The sequence below is a fragment of the Geospiza fortis genome, unplaced genomic scaffold (assembly GCF_000277835.1).
Source record: "Geospiza fortis unplaced genomic scaffold, GeoFor_1.0 scaffold282, whole genome shotgun sequence".
NCBI lineage: Eukaryota > Metazoa > Chordata > Aves > Passeriformes > Thraupidae > Geospiza > Geospiza fortis.
This window is the reverse complement of record NW_005054424.1, coordinates 1,152,205-1,178,737: the sequence shown is the minus strand read 5'-3', so window position 1 is coordinate 1,178,737 and position 26,533 is coordinate 1,152,205. Positions and strand designations below refer to the sequence as shown.

Sequence of the window (26,533 nt, the reverse complement as noted above, 5' to 3'; positions counted from 1 at the left end):
GCTCTCTGACTGTTTACTCTTAATGTAGGGTTGGTTTTTCATGCCAGCATACTTAAACTTTTATACTTTAGCTATATCCTGCTCCATTTATAGAGTATAGGTATATCCCACTTTATTTATAGCTATATCCTACTCCATGTGATGCTTGCTTTGATTTGGTTTGTGTTCGTTGTTGTGTTTTATTGGTATTTTACTTGTAAACTTTTCAAGGACCTTTTTTCTTTTATAATTTAACAGTTCACAGGAGGGAAAGATCCCAGTGTTACCACTGGTAATGGAAGTGTATTGATGAGTGACTGCTGCTTCAGGCTGAGAAACAGAAATTGATGTGCTTTGGTGTAGGCTGGGCTGTTAAAGAATTGATTTGGTTTTGGTTTAGAGGCTTTTCAGATTCTCACTTCAAGAGTGAGTTCTGTGTTGGAAGATGTTATCAGTGAGGAGTTACTGTGGAAGATGGAGTTTTGATAACAGGATCAGAACATTACCCAACAGAAACTCCTTAGGGAGTTAATTCTTTTTTTTCTAGACTAGAAGCTGCATACACAACCTAAACCATCTCAGCTGACTCCAGATGTATCAATGATGCCTGAGTAATTTGGGTATGGGCTAGGAAATACAACCCAGGGCCTACAGCAGACCAATATCCTCCAGCAGCAATGTCTACAAGTTTGACAGGATGGTTTGGGGCATTTCAAACTGCTTCCAGTGCCTGGGTGTGTCGTTAAATGAATCCCACAAGGAACCGGGCTTCTCTCCCTGGCAGATAACATGATAAATTGCTCCTGGTGGATGCCCCCTCTGGACTTTGATGTCCCAAGAGAGGTCTGTCTGTGGGATCTCTTTAAACACTCACTGTAGTCTTGACAGTTTTGCTGTGGTTTCTAAACATACATTTGGAGATGGTAATAAAATCTAAATGTTTTTTTAAATTGTGAAGTAGAATTCACAATGTACTTTAATGCATATAAACCCATAGGGGTTCTGTGGAGTTTTCCCTTGAGAATTCTGGTTACCTGGTTTATGTGATATTTCAAAATCTACTCTTGGAAATGAAAGGCAAAATGAAACTGAGAACCTTTATACAACTAGTTAGATACAAATATTTGTCACAGAGAATGTCAGCTAGCTGGTTATCTGGTATGTACTTTGGTTCCACCAAAGCTCAGAATTACTTCAGATTCACTACTGTAATATTGATTACATAAAAAGAAGCAGGACTGTTCTGGAAAATTACAGTGAGTTACTTTTAGTATCCAGGCAAAAGAGTCTTAACCTGACAAGAGAGAGGAGATTTTATGTGCAGTAATCATTGCAAACTCTACATGATAGGTGTTTCAGGATGTTTTTTTCTGAATGGGACAGCTTCATCAAACTACTTGTCTCAAGGACAGAAAGTTGTCCTGCTGTGGCAAAATGTTCACATAAGAATCAGATCATGGTTTTAATTCGCATGCTATCCCATTTCTGATAATTGATTGTTTAAATGTTGTAATGCAAAATGTATTTGTTAGTAAAATGGATTATGAAAACTGAAAATGGAGGTGGCTTTCATTTAAAGCTATCTTGAACAGCAGTGTCTTTTTGGTAATTAATCTTTTTGTTGATGTAAATTTGCTGTTTTTGGTGCAATTTCTGAAGTGCTCACAGATTTGCATGTGCATTCATTGCTTTGGTATGAATGTCTTAGATCATAATTACCCACTGAATGGCCCAAATCTCACGATGAATTTTTCAGAAATAACTTGATAGGTTCAAAGAGGGTTTTTGAAACACAGGAATTGTCTCACCCAGACAGCATTATCAGACAGGAGTAGGTAGTGCTGTGGCTCCATGGCCAAACTAATATATAGTTAGCCCTGCTGAAAGGAGGAGGCCTTGCTCCAAATTTTTTTGTTTATCTTAAAATTTTAATCTTTGTCTAATGTCCCATTAGATAGATTGAAAACCTGTTTGATAGCATACTAGCCAAAGTTTGTCTTGGGAATCCCAGTCCGGCTGAGGTTGTTAGTCCCCAAGGAAATGTTTTGATTTGGTTTTCTTGTACAGGTAGCTGATTAAATTGGTCAGAGCACAAATGCTGAATATCTTCTCAGGAGAGCAGGTCATAAGGAATGGAAGGTAATGGAAGTTGCCTTCATTTTTAAGGTGTGCCTGAACATATGAGCATTCATTTGATAAGTATGAAATGCTGATTAGTGTACTCCAGCATCTCTGTAGTTACCATATAGATGGCATTCAAAGGTGATGTTTTAGGTCTGTTTTTCTAGAAATGAATGAATCCCAAGATCTCTGCTATAAATCACTAGAAGTACTTCCAAATGCTTCTTCTGTAATTTATTACATGAGTGGGACAAACATCTATTTCACATCTAATTTATGAAGAGACCAACTAACAAAGATCATGCTGAGACATTAGGCACGTGAAGCAACCGTGCTTGCAACAACATCTTGGTGTCTCTCCTTAATAAGGGGCATCAACAGTGTGCTTACTTTGTAAGGAAGAAAATATTGCCATGCAAAAGTGTTTACAGGTGGCCCCTCCAGTTCTCATGGTGTGTTTTTTAGTGCCTGAGTGCTCTCCAGAGCTGTAGTATGAGGTTCTGTAGGTTCTGTGTGTGTTTACTGCAAATTTACATCTTTGAAACTTTTTTCAGATAGGATACAAGGTAGGAAACACCTACTCCAAGAATTCTATTGTATTCTGGGTATTGTGTCTGTAAACACATTGTTCAGACCTGCATTTGAGACTCTCTTCTGGCAGGATGTATAAAGCCATTACGGGATGCTTTTGATACAAAGGATGGGGGGAAAGGATGGAGCAGGCAGCCTTTGCTTACTGCAGCAATGCTCAATGCCATTGGGTTTGGCTGTGCCCTTCCTTAGGGGCTGCACAGCATCCTTTGTCCTTTCTCCATTATCCTGTCCACAACACATTATCCTGTGTTGTGCCAGTGCCACCCTCCTGCATCTGCATCAGGAGCACTCAGCTCAGGTGCTGTGTTTTGGCAGAGGCAGTGGCGAGGCTCTGTTGGTGGAGAATAAAGGAAAGAAGGTTCATTGGCTGGGGAGGTGCTGCAGTGAGTGGGGCCAGAGCAGTGGCCCTGCTTGGACAGGGTAATTCCCTTTGCACACTGTCCTGAAAGGATTATCAACATCTCTGACTGTGACAGTACATGCATGGGAGAGCATTTGCTGACAGCTCACCATTTATCTCAACACCTTTGATTTTTGGAGGTGAGTGATGGCATTGCAGTGGAATGTGCTCAGCACTGAGCAGTGGCATCGTTCTGTGGCTGAAAGAATCCTCCTGTGCTGCCTGTGACCCTTGGGCACTTGTGCTGCTGCCTGTCTTGTAACCAGCACACTTGCTTTTACAGCCACACTGTGAACTCTAGCAAAGAACTGATGTGGCTGAAATTACTTTCATCTGGAGATGCTCTTTTCAGCATATCAATTCCTGATCTAGTTCCCCAAGCAACAGCCAGGATGCAGAGGTCTTGGCAGAAGTGACTGCCATAGGAAATGTGACACTTGCAGTTTATCATCTATTGTAATTTCAGCTAATGCCTTAGATTGCTATAGTGAATTTAGCTGCATTGTGGAGTGCTTCAGTTTGTGGAATTTGACTCCTTTTCTCCCTTCCCCTGTTGTATGGTGCTTTCCTGCCCATTTTTTTTTCTGATACATGAGTCTTTCCAGTGCTGAAAGAGATTATCTCATGGGTGCAACAGAAAGTAACAACTCTGTGTTTTCTTTTGGATCAGTGACTTAGTGCAACTTATTTGGTTCTATGATCACAAGGCAGGAAGGGAAAACAATCACATCGTTTAAGTAGTATTCTGCCATGAGCTGAAAGGGAAAAAATCTTGTTTCTGTGTTACAGCTGAGTGGAGAGATCACGACCTGCCTTATTTTGAGCTGCAGTGTGATATTTATTACAGTAGTTGTTGTTATTTGACCTGTTTAGAGGTGAAATGCTTTTCTTGTGACTACAGAAAAGCAAGGTAATATTCCATGGTTTTCAGGGAGCAGGTTTAATGTTTTACCCAGAGAATAAAGACAGTTGTTGCATTTGAACTGGCAATGATTTTTCTAAAGAAAGAAAATTTTCCTGAAAACATTACCTCCAATGCAATTATTTTCGGACAGGTTTGTTAGTGTACAATCTTCCGTGTTGCTGGGGGTTTTGTGTTCCAATCTCCACATTAACTTTTTGGCTTCTATAACTTCAGTCTTGCTACCTAGTAACAGCAAAAGTCCTGAAGTCCTTCATTTTGACTGGTGTTTTGGTAATGGGCTACCATGAGTTCTGTGCATAAGCATTTGCCTTTTTCCAAAAAGTCTCATGTAATCTGCTGTTGTTGGTAGATAAGAAGTCTTTCTCATTGGCTTCCTTGAGGTTTCTCACCTTTTGTTCTCTCTTGATCTTTGCTGTTCTTACAGCACCACAAATTCTGCATTAGAAGTATACTCCAACATTTTAATGGAAACTGAATGTAATACTCTGTCCTCCCATAAGCTTCTGGTAATACCTAGATTATAATATACTGAATTTATCTCCAGACAGTGGTTGGTAATACTCTTAAGTATCACTGGTTTAACATTTTGATTTTCTGAAGCTTGGAAGTTGCATTTATATAGTATTTTCCCCTTTTTAGAAAGTCCTGGACTTTTTTTTTTGTATTTTTTTTTCTTTTCTTTTTGCTGCTCAGTTTTCTTAATCTGGTACACTGCTCACATTCAGTAAAAAATGGACTGGAAGTACCAAAATGACTGTAGTAAGAGGAATCATTAAAAAAACCCCAACACCCTGCATTTGAACTGTTTGGAAAAGGCCTTTTTTGTGAAAAGGTTATCAGGGATGGAAAGGCTCTGCTAAAATAGACTTAGGGGGCTGAAATGTTATTATTTTGCTGAGTGGTGCCATTAATCATCCTGATTTAGGGAGTAAAAGCATAAACAGGGTCTGCCTAGCTGTGAGGTTGCTCTATTAATGTGTGTTTGGTGGTAGATACAACAAATGATAGTGCAGCAGCCTCCTGCTGCCTTCTCTCAGTGTTCTTGGTATTTTTTTCTTCTGCCTGCTGTACTTGGCTGTCAGAATCATAAAGGAGTAGTTTCTCTGACAAGTCCTGCCCCTTTTCCTGTCTCAGCATAATCCATCTTGCTGAGCATTCTGCAGTGCACTGCGGTGGAGTGGTTGCTGTGTCTCACTTGAGAGAATTACAGGAAGAGCTCTGGAGAATTGTTCCCAGGCTGCTGACAGCAATCACCTGACGTTTGAACACGTGCTGATACCAAGTGCTGACCTCTTCCTTTGCTGTGCGGGCTGATAAGGCATGGCCAAATCTTGGTTAGGCTTTGGTGTGGCAATAATCCACTGAGAAGCTGGGTTGATAGCAGGGATCTCTAGGAGAGTCCATGATCTTCCCTTAAATAACTTTGTTTCTGCAGCTGTTGTGCTGGGGAGGAGAAATTCACTTGCAGAATAGGCTGATACACTGTGAGAGATTAAAACCACAGAGCTTACATGATAGGTTGTTTTGTTTTTATTCAAACTCCAGGTAACGAGAAAATTTGGATTATAAATAGAAAGCTTAACAGTGGGAGTAATACAGTATATAGATCATTTGTACACGTGAGTGAATGACCTTCATAACTAGCCTATGAGTCATTCCTGTGAGAATAAATTGGGCTACAGAACAATTAACTGCTGTGGTTGTACTTGCTGGTTGATATGCTAGACTGACAAAACTGGCCTATTTTAAAAATGGACGTAGTGCTTGTTTTGGAAATTATAATAATTCCCATATTTCCATGTTTAAGTGTTGGTTAACTTCTATAAAGGTACTAATAGGTCATCTTTATATTGAGGAAAAATTGCTTTACATGGAAAAAAAGAAGCTACAAAACAAAGTGTCTGAGGTAGAAAAAAAATCTTGCTACTTGCTTGCCAGTGTATGTAAGATAAAAGTTAGGTCCTGTGTTGTTTTACTCAATAACTATGGAGGTTGGGAGGGGGTAGGGTTTTTTTTAGCAGCTGCCCTTGTTCAGCATAAATACATTGTGACATTTCATATTTAATTGCACAAAACCAGATGGTAACTTACATATTTTTATTATCATATTGATTACTTAATGATGCATAATGCATATTGTATTAACTTGGTGATTTATCATAAATCAGTTTGGATTTTTGTGGAGGTACCAGAAGTGGAACAAATACTGCATTTCTGACCTTCACTTTGTCACCTGTAGTTCTGAACAGTCAGGCAGTCACAAGTCTTTCCTTGCTTTCATACCTCTATTGCTGCTATCACCAGGTTCTGCAGTTTTCATTAAAAGTTTATTCTGAACTTTCAATACTGAAAAACTTGGTAAAATCATTGGTGTTCTCAATAACACTCATTCTGGAAGAGTTGTGATTGATGAAGAGAGTAGTTCCTAAACTTTTCTGGTTTTAATGCAAGTATTATGTTTATTGACTTTCTGGTTTATGATTGCAATTCTTTTCTGTTGTTCTTTGTCTCAAGAGAATTAGAGAAAGGCAGTTTTCTGATAATTCTAGTAAATAAAGACTGCTTGTATAGGTGCTGGTGTTGTACCCCATGGCCTGACACCTCCCCCATCTTTTTTTTTCCTTTTTGGAAAGAGACTATTGTCTTCCTGGTGGGGATGGAACAATAGCTGTTCTGAATGACATAACAGTGGAACTAGAATTTAAAATAGCATTTTATCCATGACCCCCTTTCTCTATTTTTGCCCTCTCCCTCCTACTTGGTACAGACTGAATGCCTCCTTGGGACACTGTGTGTAAACCTCCATGCTTTGCTGCTAAATGTGCATCAGAATACGTGTTTGGAGTATCTAATGTGGCAAGTGCTAAATTAAACACTTGGAACACTTCAGGGTTATGAGTCATCAATCCCTGGCTGCTGTTTTTAGATTCCAATAATTAATACAACCTACCTGGAAGTTACTTTTCAGATCATGGTGATCCACAATAAATCTTGAATAGAAATAAGCTAGAAAGTTCAGGTACCTGAATGCAATATTTTCCATTAGGATTACTAGTTTTTAATGTTAAACAGGTAAAATAAGGAAGTCAGCTACTTTATATATATAAAAATTATTTTTAGGTCCAGAAGCAAGCAGAATTTAGACCAGAAGGAGCATAGCAATTACATTTGCGGGAGTCTTAGTTCAGTAGCCTCAAATGTTTCAAAGGAAGAATCTTACCTGTTAACAATTTTTTTAAAATAAATAATTCCTAAGGATTAAATACAGAATCACTCAGTAATATTGACTCTTAAATGTTGTCTTCTGTTTTGTAGAAGACCCTTTTGAGGACTTCTTCGGTGGCAGGCGGGGTCAAAGGGGAAGCAGAAGCAGAGGTGGTGGTGGATCATTTTTCTCTGCCTTTGGTGGATTCCCTGCTTTTGGAAGTGCTTTCTCTCCATTTGATGCAGGTAAATATCATAACATTTAAGAATGCAATTTTGGCTCACAAAGGATTGCAATACAAGCTGGCTTCTCCATTCAGGCAATTCTGTGACTAATTTTGTTTTTAATTAAGCTGGTGTCTGCAAGGTGTAAATGAAAATTAAGCCACAGTTATAGAGTATTTGGGCTACCTGAAAGTTCATGTAGAGTAAACAGATCTTTAAGAAGTAGAACTTTCTGTTTTCTTTATTTTGGTGCTATAGTTTCTTCATGGCTTTAGAATTCTTTTGTTCTGTTTGCTTTCAGGAGTGTGATGGCTTTTATTACAGGTTCTGAAAAACATGTGCCTAAACCCCATGGTACTGCTTAGAGTGCTGGGAATCTGGGCATTGTTTGGGGTGTTACTGATCCAGGACTTGTTCTGTCTGCCAGCTTGGGGCATCCCAACATCTGAGCTAAAGCTGATGATCAGATTCGTTAGGGTTGCTGGCTTTCCCCTGAGGGCACAATGTGGATAAAGGTTGAATGCCTTTTCAGGGGAGAAATTGGCAAATGGTTTTAGGACAATGCTGTGCATTTGGAACTTGAACTGTGGGTCCATATGAGAGAAGTGGATGGGGCTGGAGCCGTGGTTTTATTCTCAGGCTGGTGTTAATGCCATTTAGTCACTGATGCTGTGTGATGAAGCCAGCTGAAAGTAGGATGAAGTCTGAGTGGATGATAAGTTTGGATCCCACAGCCATGCAAAATTACATTTTATTCAAATGCCTTCTTTTTCAATAGGTTTTACTTCGTTTGGCTCCCTGGGACATGGAGGCCTTAGTTCATCATTCTCCTCTACGTCATTTGGTGGCAGTGGAATGGGAAACTTCAAATCAGTATCAACCTCAACTAAAATAGTTAATGGCAGAAAAATTACTACAAAGAGGCAAGTGTTATAAATATATTTATATGAAACTATATGTAGAGACTTACATACCTATAGTTACATGCATATAAATATATTGTATCTTTGCACACACACATACAATGATGCATGTTTTCATGTTTTACTTTTGTTGTTATGTTCATCATATTGGATTTCTCTGAATGCTTAAAAACATCTTGAAATGCTCTGTTGGGTTCTCTGCCTCTTCTTGGCATTGTTGAGTTACTTAATGCTGTAGCTGGATGTCTTTTAGGCTTCAGAATCTCCTGTGTAGTGCTGCACCTTTTACTATGGTCCTTCACTAGGAAGAATTTTGGTTTTGCAGATGTTATGAAAGAATTTCTCTAGCATCTGCTTAGTGTGCTTTCCTAGGCAGTGTTTGAGTGAAGTCTTTCTAGTAATTTTTTTCTGTCTGTTACATGAAACAAGAAACTGAAGCCTGCTTTGGAGAAAAATGCCTGTTTGTTGGAAGTGAATTTTCAAGTTCTGTACACAGTGTACTTTCTGTACTCCATTTCATGCTTGTGATGGGCAAATCATAGCATTTCGGAAACCCAAGTCTTAGTTAACTATAGAAAAACCTACATGGAGTATTATAATCAATATAGGAGTACTGAACAATTAAGTAATTTCATTACTTAATAGAAAATTACGGAAAAGTGAAGGAGGATGAATTGTTTTTGTTTGTTAACTTGGGTCCCATACTTGTAAGTGCAAGGTTCTTCTGTGAACTGTTGTACTGGAGAGCTCCTATCATCTTGACCACTTAATAACAAACAGCCTCTGGATCACATGCTGGTGTGGTCATAATATTTTTCTAAGTGTATGCCAGAAAAATCTGAAAACTCAAAAGCTCTTTAATAATCTCTCTTTTCAATCAGGGATACTTGAATTTTGTAACATGCATGCTGGTCATAAAGTTAGTGTATAGTAAGTCTACAAATTACTTGCTCTGATCAAATTAAAAATGAATTTTAGACTGTCTTGTGTACAAAATTGTGATTTGATCTAGAATATCATATATTTAACAAATGGGTAGGGACTAAATGCAGTGTCAAGATTGTGCAGTTGATCTGTCAAGGCATTTAGGCCTAGATAACAGTGTGTAGTGTGAGCACAACTGTGACAATGTGTGAGGTGGCAGCTGTAACTGTGAACTCCACATCCTGGAGGATTCCAGCTTGCAGAAGGCAATTTTCCTGACTAAGCAGTGGGGAAATGCAGCTGGGTGCTGGTGCCAGCTCCGGCACTGGTAAATACCAAAGCTTGCCAAGTACAGTTGCATTAAGCAGGTGCTGCTCCCTTACAGTTTGTTATCTAAACCTGAGGTCTGGTGTGTGTTCAAAACTGCCTGCAGTGCTCTGAAATGGCTCATGGTGTTTTTGTCCTGCAGGATTGTTGAGAATGGACATGAGAGAGTAGAAGTTGAAGAAGATGGCCAGTTAAGGTCACTAACAATAAATGGTAAGGAGCAGCTGCTACGCTTGGATAACAAGTAATTCAACGCACGCATTTAACAGAAATTTTAAGCTCTAACAGCCACCATTTGAGGATTGACAGGAACATTTTTTGAAGATTTCAAATGAATTCAACTTTCTGTATATCCGTACTCAATCTTAAGTAGTATAAGTAGCTCACAGAAGCTCATATTTGTCATAGACTTTTGAGTTAATCGTTGGGACCACATCAATTGGACCATTTTTTGTCCTTTAAAATGTTGTAAACTTCTGTATGCACTTTTCTTTTCTTATCTGTGATCAAGGTGAACCATGATCCTTCAGTAGTGCTAGGGCGAGATGTACACTAACACTAGCATGAATCTTGCTTTTTCCAATTTGAAATGTGAGCCAATTAGTAGTTCAAGTCTGCTGTGAAGTTAACAGTTCCAGGATAACCTTTTTAATAATTTCAACTTTTTTTTTTTTTAATGTTTAGTAGTGAACAATGTTAATACATTTCTGGTAATGCATTTCTGGTTTAAATAAATTAAGGATGTTTTCTAGTTGTGCATGAATGCAGACAACTTTAGTAAGTTTTGACAAATGTTTAAATGTGTAATGTAAGCAAAAGGTAAACAAAAGTGAAGCCAGTGAGCTGAGTCTTTTGTCATTTGCTAAAAAAAAAATTCAAAATGAATAAATGCTGATGTTTGTGGTGCATTCTTTCATGAATGGCATTTGTAACCTTCCTGTGTCTGTGTGTGATTTGGGCAACTTGGGAAAACGGTGCTTTTTTTTTTTCCCCCCCTTATCATCTTTTTCTTCAATCTTAAGGATGAGGGCCTTTTTTCTTTGCAGATGTTTTCTTCAGTGTGACTGAAAACATTATTTTTAATTTCATTTCTAAACCTGTATTTGAAGCACCTATTTTTAAGAGCATTCAGAGGCTGACTCTCTAACTCCATCTTTTGCCCTAATACGTAATTATTTTAAGTCTAGGCCTAAAGCAATTCTGTTTTAAAAAGTTTTCTAAAGTTATTCTGAGATTTGCTTAAAAAAATAATCTGTAGTAAATATAAATATACATTTGATAAATTTATTATTTAACATTTAATAATTACAAAAAGACTGAGAATTATGAGATTCTTTTTCTTGCTGTTTTGAGAACAAATAATTGCTTTGAGAATTTGGACAAAATTATTAGGATTATGATATCTCACTCTTATTTTTAGTCCTCAGCCAAAAATCAAAAGATGGATTAATGCCCTTTGTTAAATTAATGGAGTGAAGTGTTCATTTGTAGCTAAGACCAGATTTTCAAAGTTTAGTGAAAGATGATTTGGTTTTGGTGTGTCACAGAGAAAGCATGCAGGTAACTAATGGTGTATGTTAACACCTGCCAGGTTCTGGATAGTTCCATGCATAGATCATGGATGTGCACCTTTCATCTGTGCACCAGCTTTGAACATCTGGCCTGCACAAAACTCTTCAGTGTGGTTTAGTGGTTAAAAAAAAAAAAAAAAAAGCATGGTGTTTTCAAATGATCACCCAATGCCTTCTTGCTGAACGCCATCTGCTTTGTACTAACAAATGTGTTGATTATTAAATACATTGAAAAGATATGCTCTTGTTTTTCATGCAGGAAAACCATTTCAACTTAAGCCAAACCAAGCCTAACAAACTGCTACAACAGAATTTGTATTTGCAGTAAAGTTAGTATATTGTACTTTTGTCCCTCTACCATTAATGCTAATTTGATAGAACTGAAAAAAAATAACACGTAGAAGAAAAAATAAATATATACTTTGGTTTTGGGACTAAAGAAGTTATATACCTTTCAAGTTCTTTGCAGAGTTCCTGTCACTTTAGTGTTGTGTTTTTGATGTAGAAGCACAAACTTAGTTTAGAACTAAACAGTGTTTTCTTGTTAATGCTGTTTTTTCCCCCTCCCCATGTATGTTACTTCTTGATCCAGATAACTAAACATGAAATTTATTTCAAAATTTGGCTTTGTTGTGATGTCTTGAGTTATTAAAAATGTTAATTTATATTTATAGGATGCAGTGTGCTCCTTTAAATTATGTAAATTGTAAAAAGTGCTTTAAAATTGATTAACCAAGTCGAAATAAAATTAGGACAATCTGGAGTTGAGTTTGAATGCCTTCCTCTGGATACCCATAGATTTTATATAAAAGTGCCAAACTTCGCCTTCTAGTTTTATTCCAAGTCATCTTCTTTAACATTTCAATTACCTTGCTCAGGTTAAGAACACAGTTAGGCTGGCAGGTCTGTACCCACATGTTTATCTTCTTACCTAGGAAAGTGTGATCCTTCTCACAGTGTTACACACAAACAGGTCACACCAGGGTTCTGTAGTGAATTCTTTAACACTAAGTGTGCTCAAGATCCAGTTTTTTGGATAGTCTCTGTTCTGCCTTCAGACCCCTAAAGCTGCTTGTCAGAGCTGGCCAAAATGCAGCACTGAAGTGGCAGTGCTGCATTTCCGTGGTAGAAACTGGCAAAACACAGGGGAATGAGTCAGCAGAAGGCAGAATTTGGCAGTAGATTCCTGCAGGAGTGAATTACCCACACACCAGCATTTCCATAGGCTGGTAGTTGAACTGGATATGTGGTCTTCGTCCAGATGTATCATTGGACCAGCAATTCAGTTCCAGGTTTAAAAATTTGTCATTGTTCACTTGACCTAAACCTAACAGTCTCCATCTCTGTCAGTGTTTTTTGAAATAACATCACATCCAACATTTTTTTATGCAACTTCTTGCATCCAGCTCCTTTTTTAAAACACAAAATTAACTCACATTCCATGTTTTATTCAGAATTTTTTTGCTGAATTTAGTTGTTTTCTCCTGAAAACCCACTTGTTAGGTTGCTTTCAAAAAAATTTAATGTTGTTCCTTTCTAATCCATAATTTGCATAGATGTACAAAACCTGTTTATTAGAAGTGATAGATCATCAAGGGCAGCACATTTCCTTAAACTTCAATTTTGGCCAAAATAGTACAAAATAATTAACAACAGAAAAAGTTCCTGATAGCAAATGCTAGGTACAAATATACAGTGGGATGAGGCAGCTTTCAAAAGCAGGTGCTATTGGATTAAAAGTGCCGTATTTTCATACATGAGGGATTAATTTTGAATGTTTAGGGACACCATCCCATTTAAATTAAGCATTCCAGAAAAACAGCGGTTTGGAAAAACCAAGATGGAGTTTTTGAACCTGCTAAGTCATTTAGTCTTTCATGCTCTGCTTCAAAGTTCATTGGTGGATACAAGAACTTTGTGATGCTTTCTCCTGGTGCAACCTCTTTGCAGTCCCTCGTGCATGGCAGTAATCCCAGTGCAGCACACTAACCCCAGTTTCTCTATAGATTGCATGGCACCTGCCCCTTCCACTTGGCTTTACTGAAGGAGTTTGGGATTTTGTGTTGGAATGCTTCACACTGTAAAATGGCTGCCCTCCTGCAGTGCTCAGTTCTCACAAGACCTTCTCTGCTGGGAATCAGAGGGCTTGGTTTGTGCTGTAGGTGACAAAGCTGCTCTGCAGAGAGTGTGTGTGTAGCATTTCTTAGGTGGATCCTGTATCAACTTGTGATTAATTGATGAGCTGAGTTAGAATGCTGAAAACAAGATTGTAAAAGATTTAAAAACCCATCATCTCTAAGCCCAGAGGGTTTGTATCTCTTCTCAGTGTTTGTGTTTGGTTATCCTGTTTCCTTGACTCCTTCAGTGTTTTGGCATTAGGTGTAACTGGAGGTTTGTCTTTTGTATTGAGCTGCGCTGTGTTTCACACCATCCGTGGGATAGTCCAGTGATAAAGTTAGATTTTATTTTTTATTTTTGGAAATGTGAGTTCCTGAATCTGCTTCTGTTCTGTTTGAGCAGTGAGCTCCTTTGCCTGAGTTTAATCTGTGGTTGTAACAGGATAGTGCTTCTGAAGATGGTTGTGTTGCAGAATGAATGCTACAGCTGTTTGATTCTTGTGGTCAGAGAACCTTTGAAAAGGGCTTAGTTCTTAAAATACTTGTTAACCTTTTTGTGGAAGTGTTTCTTAGTATTTTTGGAAAATCTGCCTCTTTGGTTGTGGTTTTTGGATGTTCTGGTTATTAAGGCTTATTTTTAAGTAATGGTATTCTCATGGGCTAGTGACAATATGGACATCAGTAATCTGCCAGTCAGAGCAATCAAACTTTGAAACTTTCTCTTTTTTAACATAAGAAAGCCTGTTTGCACTGTCTGCACCCTCAGGGCTTGTTTACTTTATGACTGAGCTATGACCACAGGCTTGATTTGCCTCAACATAGTTTGGGTTTTCTTGTTATTGTTTGTCTTCAAGTGGTTGTTGTAGGTACAGAACTTCTTACCTTCCACCTGAAATGCTGAAATGGTCCTTACATTTCACTGGAGCTGGAATGAAGAGTGTTGGCTTTGTTAGTGTTACAAACTGTACATTTGAATGTTTAATTCTAGTGGATTTCCTACTTGGTTTTTAAAAATATACCTTGGCTAAAGTTGGTTGTTGAGTGAAGTGCACTCCTGAAAGGTTAAAGCTGAAGATGGTTGGTTTATTCTCTGCTATATAGGTCATACATTCACAAAATAGTAAAACTTACGTTTGAGATGCTGTCAGATTAAAAAAAGTCACGAAAGAATTACAATCCTGTGATGATCAGAGCCGTAACCGTGAACCTCTGCAGGCTGTACTGATTTAAACTCACTGAAACTTCTCTGAAAACTCTGTTGTGGCAGACTCAGTGCTGCATTAGGTGTTATCTCACTTACAACAGCTGGTAGAAAGTTAATCAAAACCCCACATGAGTACTTTATGCTCTGTCATGCTGCTGTGGCCAAAAGATAGGCAGGAGTTTGGAGGTGATAGTGCCCAGGCCTGAAAGCTGGGCTGTCCTGGTGTGAGGTGGATTGCACGGATGGCCTCACTGCTAATTACCTTCTAAAAGAATGAAGGAAGTGAAAGACTTTCAGATATTGTCAGATTCAAAATGCTGTGGTGAGGATTAAAGTATGCTTAATTGAGAAGATAAGTAAAACATTTTATCAGAAGGACACGATTAAATAGAATTCTCTTTAGTTTCTCTGGCTTTTACAATAAAGTTAACTTTGCAGCATATTGAGTTAATTTTAAACTCACTAAAAAGAGATAATTTTTGAACCTGACTTAAAACTTACAAGAAAAAATATTTTTAGAGGTTTCTGGTGATAACTCTTAAAATTTGGCTTTAGCCTATAGCTTACCTTTACCTCTGAATCTCAAACAAGGGCTTTTCTAGCTCTTCTTTGCAAAGCAACCAGCTTCAAGTGAATTTCATAAAAACAGAAACAAACAAAACCCTGTAGCTGCTAGTTTACCAGCAGTGAAAGTAAAGCTGAATCCTTTCATTCACCTGAATGTTAAAGAGAGATGAAATAGTAACACCTAGTTTGGAAAAGCTCTTTTGTGAGCTTGCTGCTCTGTTTCGTGACATTGAGAGCACTTCAATTCCTCCTTCTTTTTGAAGTTAAAAGTCAAAGTTGAAATTTCCTGCATTGAATTTATTTGAGTTACTAGAATAAGAGAGGAATCCGAATCCAGCCTGGTGACTGGTCATAGAATTCATATTGTGGAACACACATTTGTGATGGCCAGAAAAGAGAATTACTTGGCTGTGTCTGTAACGGAGTTGCTCGAAGGTGTTACTAAACCAGCTGAAAATGCAAAGCAGTAGCTCTGGAATCTTCGGTCTTGGTTCCAGTCACAAGCTTGATTGAATTGTGGTGCAGGAGGGGAATTTACCTCACAATAATAAAAAAAGTCATAAGGCTGCAGAGGCTTTGAGACATGTGATAGAGAAACTGGGCAGCCTCATCCATCTTTCGGTTTCCCTCCAGAAATACATGTCAAGCCTGTGTTAATCTTTGTAACTGATATATAGAGTAAGATTAACTTGCTAATTTATCACACATTTGCATAACTGTCACCATAGCCACCTCTGGCAAAGTTTTCTCCTAGACATGTAGTTGGAGACTGCCTTTTACTCTTCACAGAAACTAAATCTGCATTTCTCATCCTGTTGTGATATTTGTCAACATCAGCAATGGAAATACTGTGCTTTGCTTTTGTGTAAGAGCATTCTGCAGTATCAGTCGCTGTCATTCTCCTTCCAGGGGGAGCTAGACTGTGGATGTTTTAAAATTGTTTTGAACTTCTCTCTGAAAGTATTTCTGAAGGAAAATGGAGAAAACTCACATGGCCAAGGCTCAGCCTTTCATGCAGCATTTCTTAGCTGGAGGACAAGACTTTCTGTCTCCAGAGGACTTTGACCAGGCTTTCTGTAATATCACTGCCTCTTGTCAGAAGGCAGTTTGGTGCTTTGAATTATTTGGACATCTCCTGTTGAGTAGTCACTCAGACACCCCTGAGAATTACTCTGCTAATCCCATTTCTTACTGCTGGGTGCTTATGGAAATACAGTCAGTCCCTATCACCAAATGTACTGCACTTGGATAATGAAAGGGCATTATTCATCTGTTCTACACCAGGTGGGAGCTGGCTGTCCAGGAGAGCAGTAGAGAGCTAGAAATTCACTTGGAGCTATTTTGGCTGTATCTGGCACTGCCTGCAAGCAGGAGTAGCATTCACAAACCTGCCCTCAGTTTTTGATTTTGCTCTTGAGTAATTGCAAAGAGGTGGAAGATTTTCCTTCTGGGGACATTCACCTTGAGAGTTAGGATAACCACCAAAATGTTTCTTTTATTAAAACACCTCTAGTGCTACTTCTGTCTTTTCTGGGATTGGATGGTGTACCCCTGAGAAGAACAGCAAATCTTAAGGTCCTTGAAACCAGTAAGGGAGAAGCAGGAAAACAATGCAGCTTGTTTTGTGCTGTTGACATAAATTTCAAGGACTTTCCTCCTCATTTGGCTTTTGCCTTTCTCATCAGGAAAACACGATCACGAGTTATCACAGTGAATGCAGAAGTGGTGGGTGTTTGTCTCTGTCTCCTCCTCCAGTGAACCCTGCCTGTTCTCTGGCTGCCCAGGCTCAGCCCTGCTCTGGAGGCCGTTCCCCTGCCAGCACAAGCAAGGGAGGTGCTTCTGCAGCCTGAGGATGGTGTGCCAAATTCCACTTTGATTCTAAAAAAATGTGTACACCAGTTAGAAAAAACTGAGCATATGAAAGGTTGCCTTGTTTGGAAGAGGAGTATAAATATTTGTATCAGGCTAGACAAATTCAAATGAGAAGATAAACATACATTTTTAACACATGGATGATTAACTGTTGGAAGAAGCTGCCAAGAGCAGTAGTTTCTCTGGCTTTCATGTCTTAAAGACCAGCTTTCTGAAAAATATCTCCTAGTAAGAAGGGATTGCTTGGGCTTTACAGAGAAGTAGTGGAAGCTCTGGGAGCCTGGAGCACAGAGTGAGATGCACCGTGGAGCACAGTGCTCCTTCCAGCCCTCCTCCATGGGCTGTACTTGGCTTCTTCCCTCCTGGTGGGTTGACACTGATGCACAGGTCATGTTCCCTTACTGTGGTTTTCAGACTGGGGGATGCTTTTGTCATGTGGGGGCTGCTTTGTCTCGGGAGGTGCTGAGGAAGCAGGGGAGCTGGGAAGAGAGGAGCCAGCACCACGTGCACCTGGGGCAGCCTCATGACTATTGCCCTAAAGCATCCAGTTTGGGATGTGTAGGTGCCAAGAGTGGACTTCATGTGGGAGAAGACATTCTGGATCTGTTCAGGTAAGTGGCTTTATTGTAATGGATGGGTTGGATGTTAAGTGAGGGGGAGGAGGAACCAGGGCAGGTCAGTGATGACTGTGCCAAGGAGTTAGATTTGGAATTTGCAATACAATGAGCCCTTGTGTATGCCCTGTCTTCTCACCAACTACTGGCTGCATACCTTGAGGCAGCCTAATTCCTACCCCTCAGTTGAAGATTAGGATGTCTCTTATTAATCAATGTAATGATACAGCAAAGATCCACATTTCAGAGTAAACTGTTCACTTTCTTGAATGCTGGCAATGTTTTAATGATCTAAAGTTTTTTATTTTTACTGTGTGTTAAATCTCAAGTGGGTAGCAATACATGTGTTTTGAATTTTAAGTGACTGTGAGGAAAAGAGTTGGCTTTTTGTTAATGGAATCACCTTTGGTATTGTGCTCAATGCCTAAAACTGCATTATGTCAGATAAATAGTTCTACAGAATAGCCAGGGAAGTGTCTTACAGGCCTGCGTGTGAAAAACCTGCCTGTGGATATTTTGGGTTCTGTATATACCCAGAGCTTCATTTGTTAGGTTTATTTCTAAGGAGAACTTGAGGAAAGGCGACTTCCTAGAATTACAATTCATCAGCATTTGGGTCATATAAGGAACAAACATAGTTTGTAGCAAAACTAAAAGGTAAGCTATTGTGTGGTAAAATCCTGGTATCTCTTGAGGTCCTTCCAAATTTTCTGGGAAAGCTATCCTGCTTGAAGAGCACTGGAACTCCAGAATGTTATTCTTCAATGGTCAAATGAACCATATTTTGAGATCTAAATAATCAGCCCTGAAAATAGCCCTTGTGCAGTCTCCTTTCTGAGCAAGTAATAAAAAGTGTAAGGCTTTTTCCAGTCACCAGCATGGCCAGAGCCAGCTGCAGTGACACAAGGAATCTTGTTAATGGAAAAGCAAACAAGTGTACGTGCTGTACTGCTCTGCCTTTTTCTGGCCTAAAAGGAGGCCTGGACAGAAACATTTCTGTAGTTTGCAAAGTGTGTAGCCACTGCACACCTTGAATGTTTGTTAGCAGTAAATGATTTCTAAACTGTTAAAATTGTTAAAAACAATTGTTTTGAAATGTACTGGAACTGGAACTTGTCAAAGCAAAACAAATCCATCAATTTTATCTGTATTTTCCAAGGACCTTCAAAGATTTGAGTTGCATTCTGTGTGGAACCTATTGCAGAGGTGGAAAATGCAGTTTTGTTTACTGTACAAATCGAGTCCTCTGTTACAGTCACTGCCCGGTCTTTGTAGACTAAACACCCTTTTCTCTTGAGAGGCAGGTAGAAAATGACAAGATTATTGGTTTTTACCACTGTTAAGTAAAAAGAAAATGATGTGTACTTTACTATGCATATTCACATTTTAGAGCTGTTACATATCAATGTCAGTTACTCCTATATAGTATCTAAATTACAGGATCTATTGCAAGGGGGGGGTGTCTAAATTTCAAAAGTACTTTTGAAATCATGCTGTTGCCCTACTTTTGATATATATTGAAAGTATTAGCCTGAAAGAATTGGAAGAAAGTCCATTTGGTTAAAGGTTAAAAGAAAGTAGAGTAATTTGTCCTGAAGCTTTCTCATAGCAGTTTTGTAGCCATTAATAATTTATTTATTAATAGCTATAACTCTGTCTCGAAAAGTGTCATAGAACAGAAAGTGACTTTTAAGTGGCTTCTAATGCAGTGACTAATTGAGAAGATGCTTCTTATAATCACTCCTAAAAACAAGAAACTCAACTCAGGGATTAAAACATTTTTCTGAGAAGACACAGGTGTTCAAACCTCCCTGCTCTTCTTGATCAAACAAATTGAGAGCATAAGATTAATTGATTACTCTTACGTGGTTTCTACTCTCCCCTCTCCTCTAGCACTTGCTCTGAGATCACATGTGTGGTTTTGCCCTCGGAATGTTTATAGAAGGTGATGACTCCATCCCTGGTAACCCTTTTTGTGGAATAAATTACCAAGCCAAGTGCATGCCCGTGCTGCTCTGTTCAGGGGAGGTGCTTGTTGCCCTGCACAGAATAGTTTCCAGAAGTGGAAAGTTCTTTTATGAGAGCTGTTTGTGGGGGGAGATTTTGCTTTGCACCTCCCAGCTCCTCCTGAAACCAGAAATGAGCCCTTGGTTCATGCTGGGCTCTAGATTCAGATTGCTCTTGTGTTTTCTGGGTGTGGTGGCAAAATTACCCAAATTGTCAGTGTCTCTGCTGTTGGGTTTGGGCCTGGAAGGGGCACAGAGCCAAGCTGGCAACTTGGAGTGCAGCTTTCATGTAGGTTAGATGATAGATTGTTAACAGAGGTCAAAGCCTCTTGGGTTTTCTATTTTTGTGACTATTCCGGCTAATCTTTTAAAATCTAGGTCCTCCAGATTTTCAGTTAAAACTGAAGTAGAGGTGGACACTCAGGTCCTAGCTGAACTGTCATCAGTGTCTATTTATTACTGTTACAACAGTGTGGTTTTATTTGTTGATTTATTTTCTCAATTGAATCCAGTGCTTTGAAGGCTTTTGCAAACAGATTCCATCTCCTGGAAGGCAATTTTGCTGCCCTTTTGGCTCCAATTCTGTTCCCAGTCCACTGTTCAGTCTTGTCTAAGCAACTTTCTCCTTAGAAAAACAGTTCATGATTCTTTTATTTAGTATTTTAAAATATTACTGTAAATGGAGATTGTTTCTGTAGAGATACCAGGCTGTATCCAATACCAGCAGTTCAAGCAAGGTCAGAATTTTAATTGGAAAGTGACAATATGTTCTCAAATGTGCAAAATCTGGGGCTATTTCTGTCAGTCACTGACTTGCATGATAACAAATGTAGGTGAACATCAGCCTTACCTGTTGTGCATCTGTTCCAGGTTTGCTCTCTGTGTCACAGTGCTGTCTGCAGGACATTTTCAGCCCTGCAAAGGGACCCACACTGACTCACAAGGCTGAGGAGAAATGCTTTTGTGTAAATTGAGTTTGACACCTTCACACTCAGTAAAACTCTTGGCAAATGTTTCTGAGAAGATTCTGAGTTTGCTGATGTTCAAGGAAGGGGTGGAGTAGCTCTGCTGGATGCTGCACTTTGGGCTGCTACAAAATTGTAGTTACATAGCTCAAACCACAGCAGTTTTGAAAGTTGTTTTTATAATTTTTCAAATATTTATACCATCATAAATTGAGCCCACTGACAAATAGTCACTTAAACATTTTTTCATAAAGCTTTCACTGCCATTACAGAATTACAGGAGATGAGGGTACATCTTTATGCTGGGTGATTTTGAACAGAAACTGGTTATGACAACTTCAGGTGTGTTCAGTTGTGCAGTTTTGGTGGGTACAGCCCTCCCCAGGTCACATCCACTTCTCCACCAAGAGCCACTGGGCTCTGCAGTGTGCATTCCACCCTTCTGGAATGTGGAGCACTCCAGCTTCTCTGCCATTATGGAAAGTTCTTAAATACTGGTGCTCCCTTTTTTGCTTTGGCCCCAGAGATTGTGGTTGTTCCTGTCCTTGGTGCTTCATCCACGGATCTCCTTGAGAAGAGGAGAAGGTGGGATGGTGCCACTGCAGCCTCACAGGATGGGAGCAGCCCTGGGTGGCTTTCCTGGGAGGTACATGGCCTTCCTGGGTGCACCCAGAGGTACCAATGCCACTCTTCAAACTCTCCTCTTTCCAAAACTCACAAAGCTCTCTTGGTAAAATCTTGCCTGCCCCCACTGGATCTCTGCAGAAGGAATGTATAAATGATGATTCTGTTTCCAGGCACAAAAGAGAATTGTAAGTACTGTTAGTGTTGGGTGGTAGTCATGTTCCTGGTTGGTGTTTGGGTTTTTGTCAGTTGAGAAAATCTTCATTTCTGTGCTCTCTCTATTGGTTGTTTGAGTCAGAAGTTCATTTTGAGAAGCATACATGGAACAATTTATTTTTATCTGTTTAAATACCTGCATGTATATGTGTGTATACATTGCATTTATAAACATTGTTAGGATTTGAAAAACTGTATTTCTAAACTGTGGTGGGTTTCAAGGCATAGATCTTGACTATGGGTGGGAAAGAACAATGTTTGGAAACTTTTGAGGTGGATTGGAGATGCCAAGCAACAAAAGTTTGTGCAGATTGGGAGTCGTGTCTCCTCTAAGGCCAATTGTACAGATTTCATAATTAAATATAGTATTTAATCAAAACTACCATTGAATGTCAACTTGAAACGCTATTTTTTAAAATTTCAGGCTTGTCATTTTTGTGTCAGAAATGGAACAGTAGCTAACAACTTAGTGTTCCTGTCATTGGGAACTCAGTTTTGTGATGAAAGTTCATGTACTTTGAAACCTACTGAGCCTCAGAAGAGATGTCCTGTTACTGTGAGCATGTGATGCTTTCAGGGTCATTTAAAAGATGATGGTCTCTGGACCTCTGTAAATCAGGGATGTGTGCTCACACTGGAAGATGGGGTTTGCTTGCTGTAGTCCTACAGGGATAGATGGATGAGGAATAAATTGCATGTTGGGGGGTATAATTGGAGTGGGCAGGTATCTCTTCTTTTTTTTTACAATTAATATGTGAAACCCTTTGTGTCAGAGCCAAGTGTCATATTTAAGCCTCAGGGTAGAAGGGAGAATATTTTTCAAATGATTAACCTGAAAAGATGAGACCTTGCAAACGGAGTGTGGACAGAGCGATACGAAACGTGGGCTTGCACTCACTGTCTCGTGTCTGTGATATTTCAACAGCACTAATAGCCATCTGATGAAAGTATAAACTCAGTGATTTTGTGCTTTTGCCAAATTACTATGGAAGTGTTGACAAAACAGCTGGGGAAGTCATTCATCACATTTTTCTGAAGTCACTCATGAGATTCTTTTCTTTTTAAATTTAACTGCATGGCTTTTTCTTGATGTAGCTTTTTTTTCTTTTACGGTAATCTGGGTTTGCTGTGCATTAAGGTTTTGAAGACTGGTTTAAAGCTGATAATCAATGGAAAAATATGTAACACAGCTGTACAATTTGCAAATTAGGGCTTGCTCAGAACTGTTCTGAAGTTGCTCCTTTAGTGAGGGCCACTAATGGGAATATAAGATGACGTCTTGATACTTCAACTCATTAGTTTTTAAGAGTTATAAAGATCTGTTGCAAAAGTAGAAGAGCACTTTTCCTCTGCTTTTGCTGTTTGAAGAGCTTTTTAATTAGAAGCCAATTTTGCTTGACCTGGTGGTGGAAGCTCCTAGAAGGGCTGAAGACAAGAAGCAAAGTTTTGTCTTTGGGGACAGTGAAGGAGCTGTTTCGTGTGGAACTGGGAGGTTCTGGAGAACAAATGTGAGAGATGTGAAGGTCCATGGGGCTCTCCTTGGGCACAGGGGCAGAGGAAACACTGATGGGAGGCACCTCATGTCTGGGTACACCATGGAGGACCTGGCAGGTCTGCATGCAGTTGCACTGTGGAATTTTTATTTCTTTGTTTTCCTCTAGTAATGAGTATTAAGTTTCATTATAAGGGCTGGTTTCTTTTTCTTCCTTTTTTTATTCCTCAGTAGGATTTTGGTTTGCACTTCAAATACAATTTCAAAGTGAAACTTGGGCTGTGAGACTTCCTCATGGTAGAGATGAAACCCACGGGGATTTCTGTCTGAGGTCGAAATAGAGCTCAGACAAAAAAACCCTCTTTGTTTCAGGACAATTTGAGTTGGAAGGGATCTTAAAGTTCAGCCGGTTCTGATCCCCTGCCATGGGCAGGGACACCTTCCACTGTCCCAGGTTGCTCAGAGCCCTGTCCAACCTGGCCTTGAACACTTCCAGGGCTGGGGCATCCACAGCTTTCCTGGGCAGCCTGTGGCAGTGCCTCACCACCCCCACAGTAAAGATTTCTTCCAAATATCTCATCTGTACCTGCCCTCTTTCAATGGTTTAAAGCCATCCCCCCTTGTCCTATCACTGTCTGCCCTTGTAGTATCAAACCAAATCAAATAACTTGATATCAGTGATACAATTCTGGAGGAAGAGAAGCCATGTAAGAGACAGACAGAGGTACAGTGTTCTGAGCTCCACCTCAGCCATGAGTTGTGTGAGGTGTGTTGGAGAGAGAAACCCCAAGAGCAGAAGCCCCTGGTACAGGGTGTTAAAGGGGTCTGGTAACTTCAATGTAGTGCTGTGCAATGAGACTTGCAGGAAACTGGGGTAGACCTCTGCCATGACCCTGAAGAGTGTAGAAAATATAATTTTTTAAGTAATTTTGATTGGTGTTTAAAAATCAGGTCCATTTGGTCAAGCTCTGAGCTTGAAATCTTGCTAATTTGTATTTATATATGTCAAGCTGTGAAGCTCATTCCTCATTCTTTGCTTCATTTCAAAATTCATGCAGAAATGAATAAAAGGCCCCTTCTTGATAAAGTCTTTTAAAATTAATAAAATTCCCTTTGAGCATGCAAATTGGGTCATCTCTCTGCTTGCTGGAAACGTGAGGATTCATGTTGTTACCTCCTGCCATTTGCATTTCCAACATCCCAGATCTTTAAGATGAGAGCAACTGGCATGATCCATATGGATGCCCTGGTGTGCTTTAACAGAAGGAAAATAGCTGCAGAAACCTGGGTGTGCTCAGCCTGTGCCTTCTCTCTTGCTTCAGAAACAATGTGGGACCAATTCATTGCGCTGTAAAAGGTTCTGATGAGGAAGTTTTGGCAGGAGCAGGTAACTCTAGGCTCTCCCAGCAGCTCCCTCTCTTTAGGCCAGGCTCCAGAGCTTGACCTGGTCCAACAGGAGTGGCTGTAGCCATTGATCCCTGATAGCCACCATGGGAACAGCATGATCACATTTCCTTTCAAAGCAGCACCTTTGTGGTTGGTGTGTGCTGAAAACTCACTTTATTTTACCAGTTTGTTGCAGACTGGGGAATCTTTGTGGGGAAATGTGCCTTGAGTAGCTTGTGATGTGCTGGGAATGCAGGATTCGTGTTGGTACACGCTGAGCTGCATGCAGGATATCATGGGGTTCTTGGGTGTGGATGGGGGTGGCAGGTAAAATCCACATAAAGAAAAAAAGGAAAATCTAAAGTTGGAACTGTCTAAGGGAGCTGCTGCAGGGCAGGGAGGGTGAGAGAACCCAGTGTGGGGCTTTCCCTGCTCTGGTCTGTGCCACAGCTGGGCAGGAGCTGTGTGAGCTGGCACTGGAGCAGATGAATAGGAGGGCAGAAATGAAAGGAGCAAGTCCACTGGCAGCTGTTAAAGCCAGGAGGGCAGAGGGTTGCTCTGAGCATGGAGCAGAAATCAGCTTTGAGCCCTGCCCTTTCCTGGGCACTGGAGGTGCTGCAGCCAGGCCTCTCCCAGGACAGAAATAGCACTCCATCAGCCTGTCCCTTTTCCCAAATCCCACACCCTTGTTTTTCCATCACTTCCCAGGACTTTGCCACCACCTCCCCTGCTGTCTCCTGCCACTTCTGGATTTTTTTTCCCCCCGGCAGGAAATGCCTGGCTTGCATGGCAGGCAAGATAGTAGTGCTGGTCCTGGCCCAAATCCCCTAATTATAAACTTAATATGAGCTTTTGGGTTGAAGCAGGGAGACATAACCCACACCAGAGAGCAGTGCCATTGGTGCTGAGAGAGCTGAGCTGTCTCAGCCAGTGCAGGATGTGAGAGGAGGGGTGGGACACTGGGAGCAGGTTTCTGCAGGCCATGGACTGGGAGCTGCTGGCATCTTCTGTTTCTATCCAGCTGAGCACTCCAGGCACCACTTTGGATAAATATCTCCTTGAATTCTGCAGGACAGGAGTCTCAGACAGACACCAGGAAACCCCAAATCACCTTGTGTTCTCTGTAACACCCAGTGCGTTTGCTCCAGAAGGAAAATGATTGCCAATAATTGGTGAAAGACACTGATCTGTTGTGAGCTGACTCAAAACCTCGTTGTTTGTCCTGTGCTTTGGCTGGTAAACGTCACTGTTGAAATAAACTCCCTCTACAGTTTACAAAAGTGACGGTGCAGATGGGGCAGCTGCTCCAGCATTCCCTGGATAGTTTCTGAGTGACTTCAGGCTCTTTCAGCTTTCAAAACTATGTGCATCTTTTTAATCAGAGGGTTTTAAAATGGCTGCTTCTTCTTGTAAGCATCACATCAAATAGCAAGAGAGAGATTTTTAAGGGCTGTCACTGCCAAACTCAGAGACGTTTTCCAAAGAGAGCTCAATGCAAATTTTGGTTTCTGTCGAGTCTGACAAACCCAAGAGAGCCCAGGCTGAAGGAGGGTTTTATAACTCCTGCTGAGCGTCACTGTGTTAGTGTTTCCTGGCATTTAGAAACAAGTTTAAGAGCTATTAATCAGAAGAACTTGCTCAACATAGCCTCTAGTAATGGTGAGGGAGTATTTTCTTGGCTGAGCATGTTGTCTACAGTTTCAGGAGAGGTGAGGGGTGTGTGTGTGCACATGGTTTTGGAAAATACCCTGGGCTGGGTGTTTTATAATGAGCATCCGTAGTTTCCAACAGGAATTAAAAAACCTGATGATTTGGCAACTTTCTGGAAACAACTTTCAAGGTGTGGTCCCCTAAATTAGACAATTTCTATGTTTTAGTAGAGTCACTTGGTCTCCTGCTGTCTTCTCTGTGCTATCAGACATTAGATATGAAGCTTTCATGAGAAGAAACAAGAGATCCAGTTGATCTCCAGGATTTTTTCAGCCCAGGGTAATCCAGGCCTGTGGACAGATCTGTTAGATGAGTTCTCAAGTTGAACTGGTTCCTGTAAAGCCTGAGATTTCCCAGCAACTGGTGGACTTCAGCCTAGGAAGAACCCTGGTAGCTTCTGCCAAGGTAAATATTAATACCAGAGCTGCTGTAACAATGGAAAAGTACTTTGGTAGAAAAATCTTATCAACAGATTACCAAGATCGCAGTGCAATCGACTTCAGACAAATGTGTTTAAATGGGGATCTCTTTCTTTCACTTTTGGTTGCTCCTTCCATTGCGGTTCAG

The 26,533-nt window shown here is 40.1% G+C and overlaps 1 protein-coding gene across 2 annotated transcripts in view; it reads left to right on the top strand.

The window, feature by feature from the left end:
• Positions 1 to 26,533, top strand: part of DNAJB6 (DnaJ heat shock protein family (Hsp40) member B6) — a 48,901-nt gene that overhangs the window by 8,087 nt on the left and 14,281 nt on the right. For both annotated transcript variants that reach the window (XM_014309367.2, XM_005426761.2), the window contains exons 5-7: positions 7,335 to 7,469; positions 8,227 to 8,371; positions 9,765 to 9,835. In XM_014309367.2, coding sequence (XP_014164842.1) covers positions 7,335 to 7,469; positions 8,227 to 8,371; positions 9,765 to 9,835 — 351 coding nt within the window. The remainder of the gene's footprint in view (positions 1 to 7,334; positions 7,470 to 8,226; positions 8,372 to 9,764; positions 9,836 to 26,533) is intronic.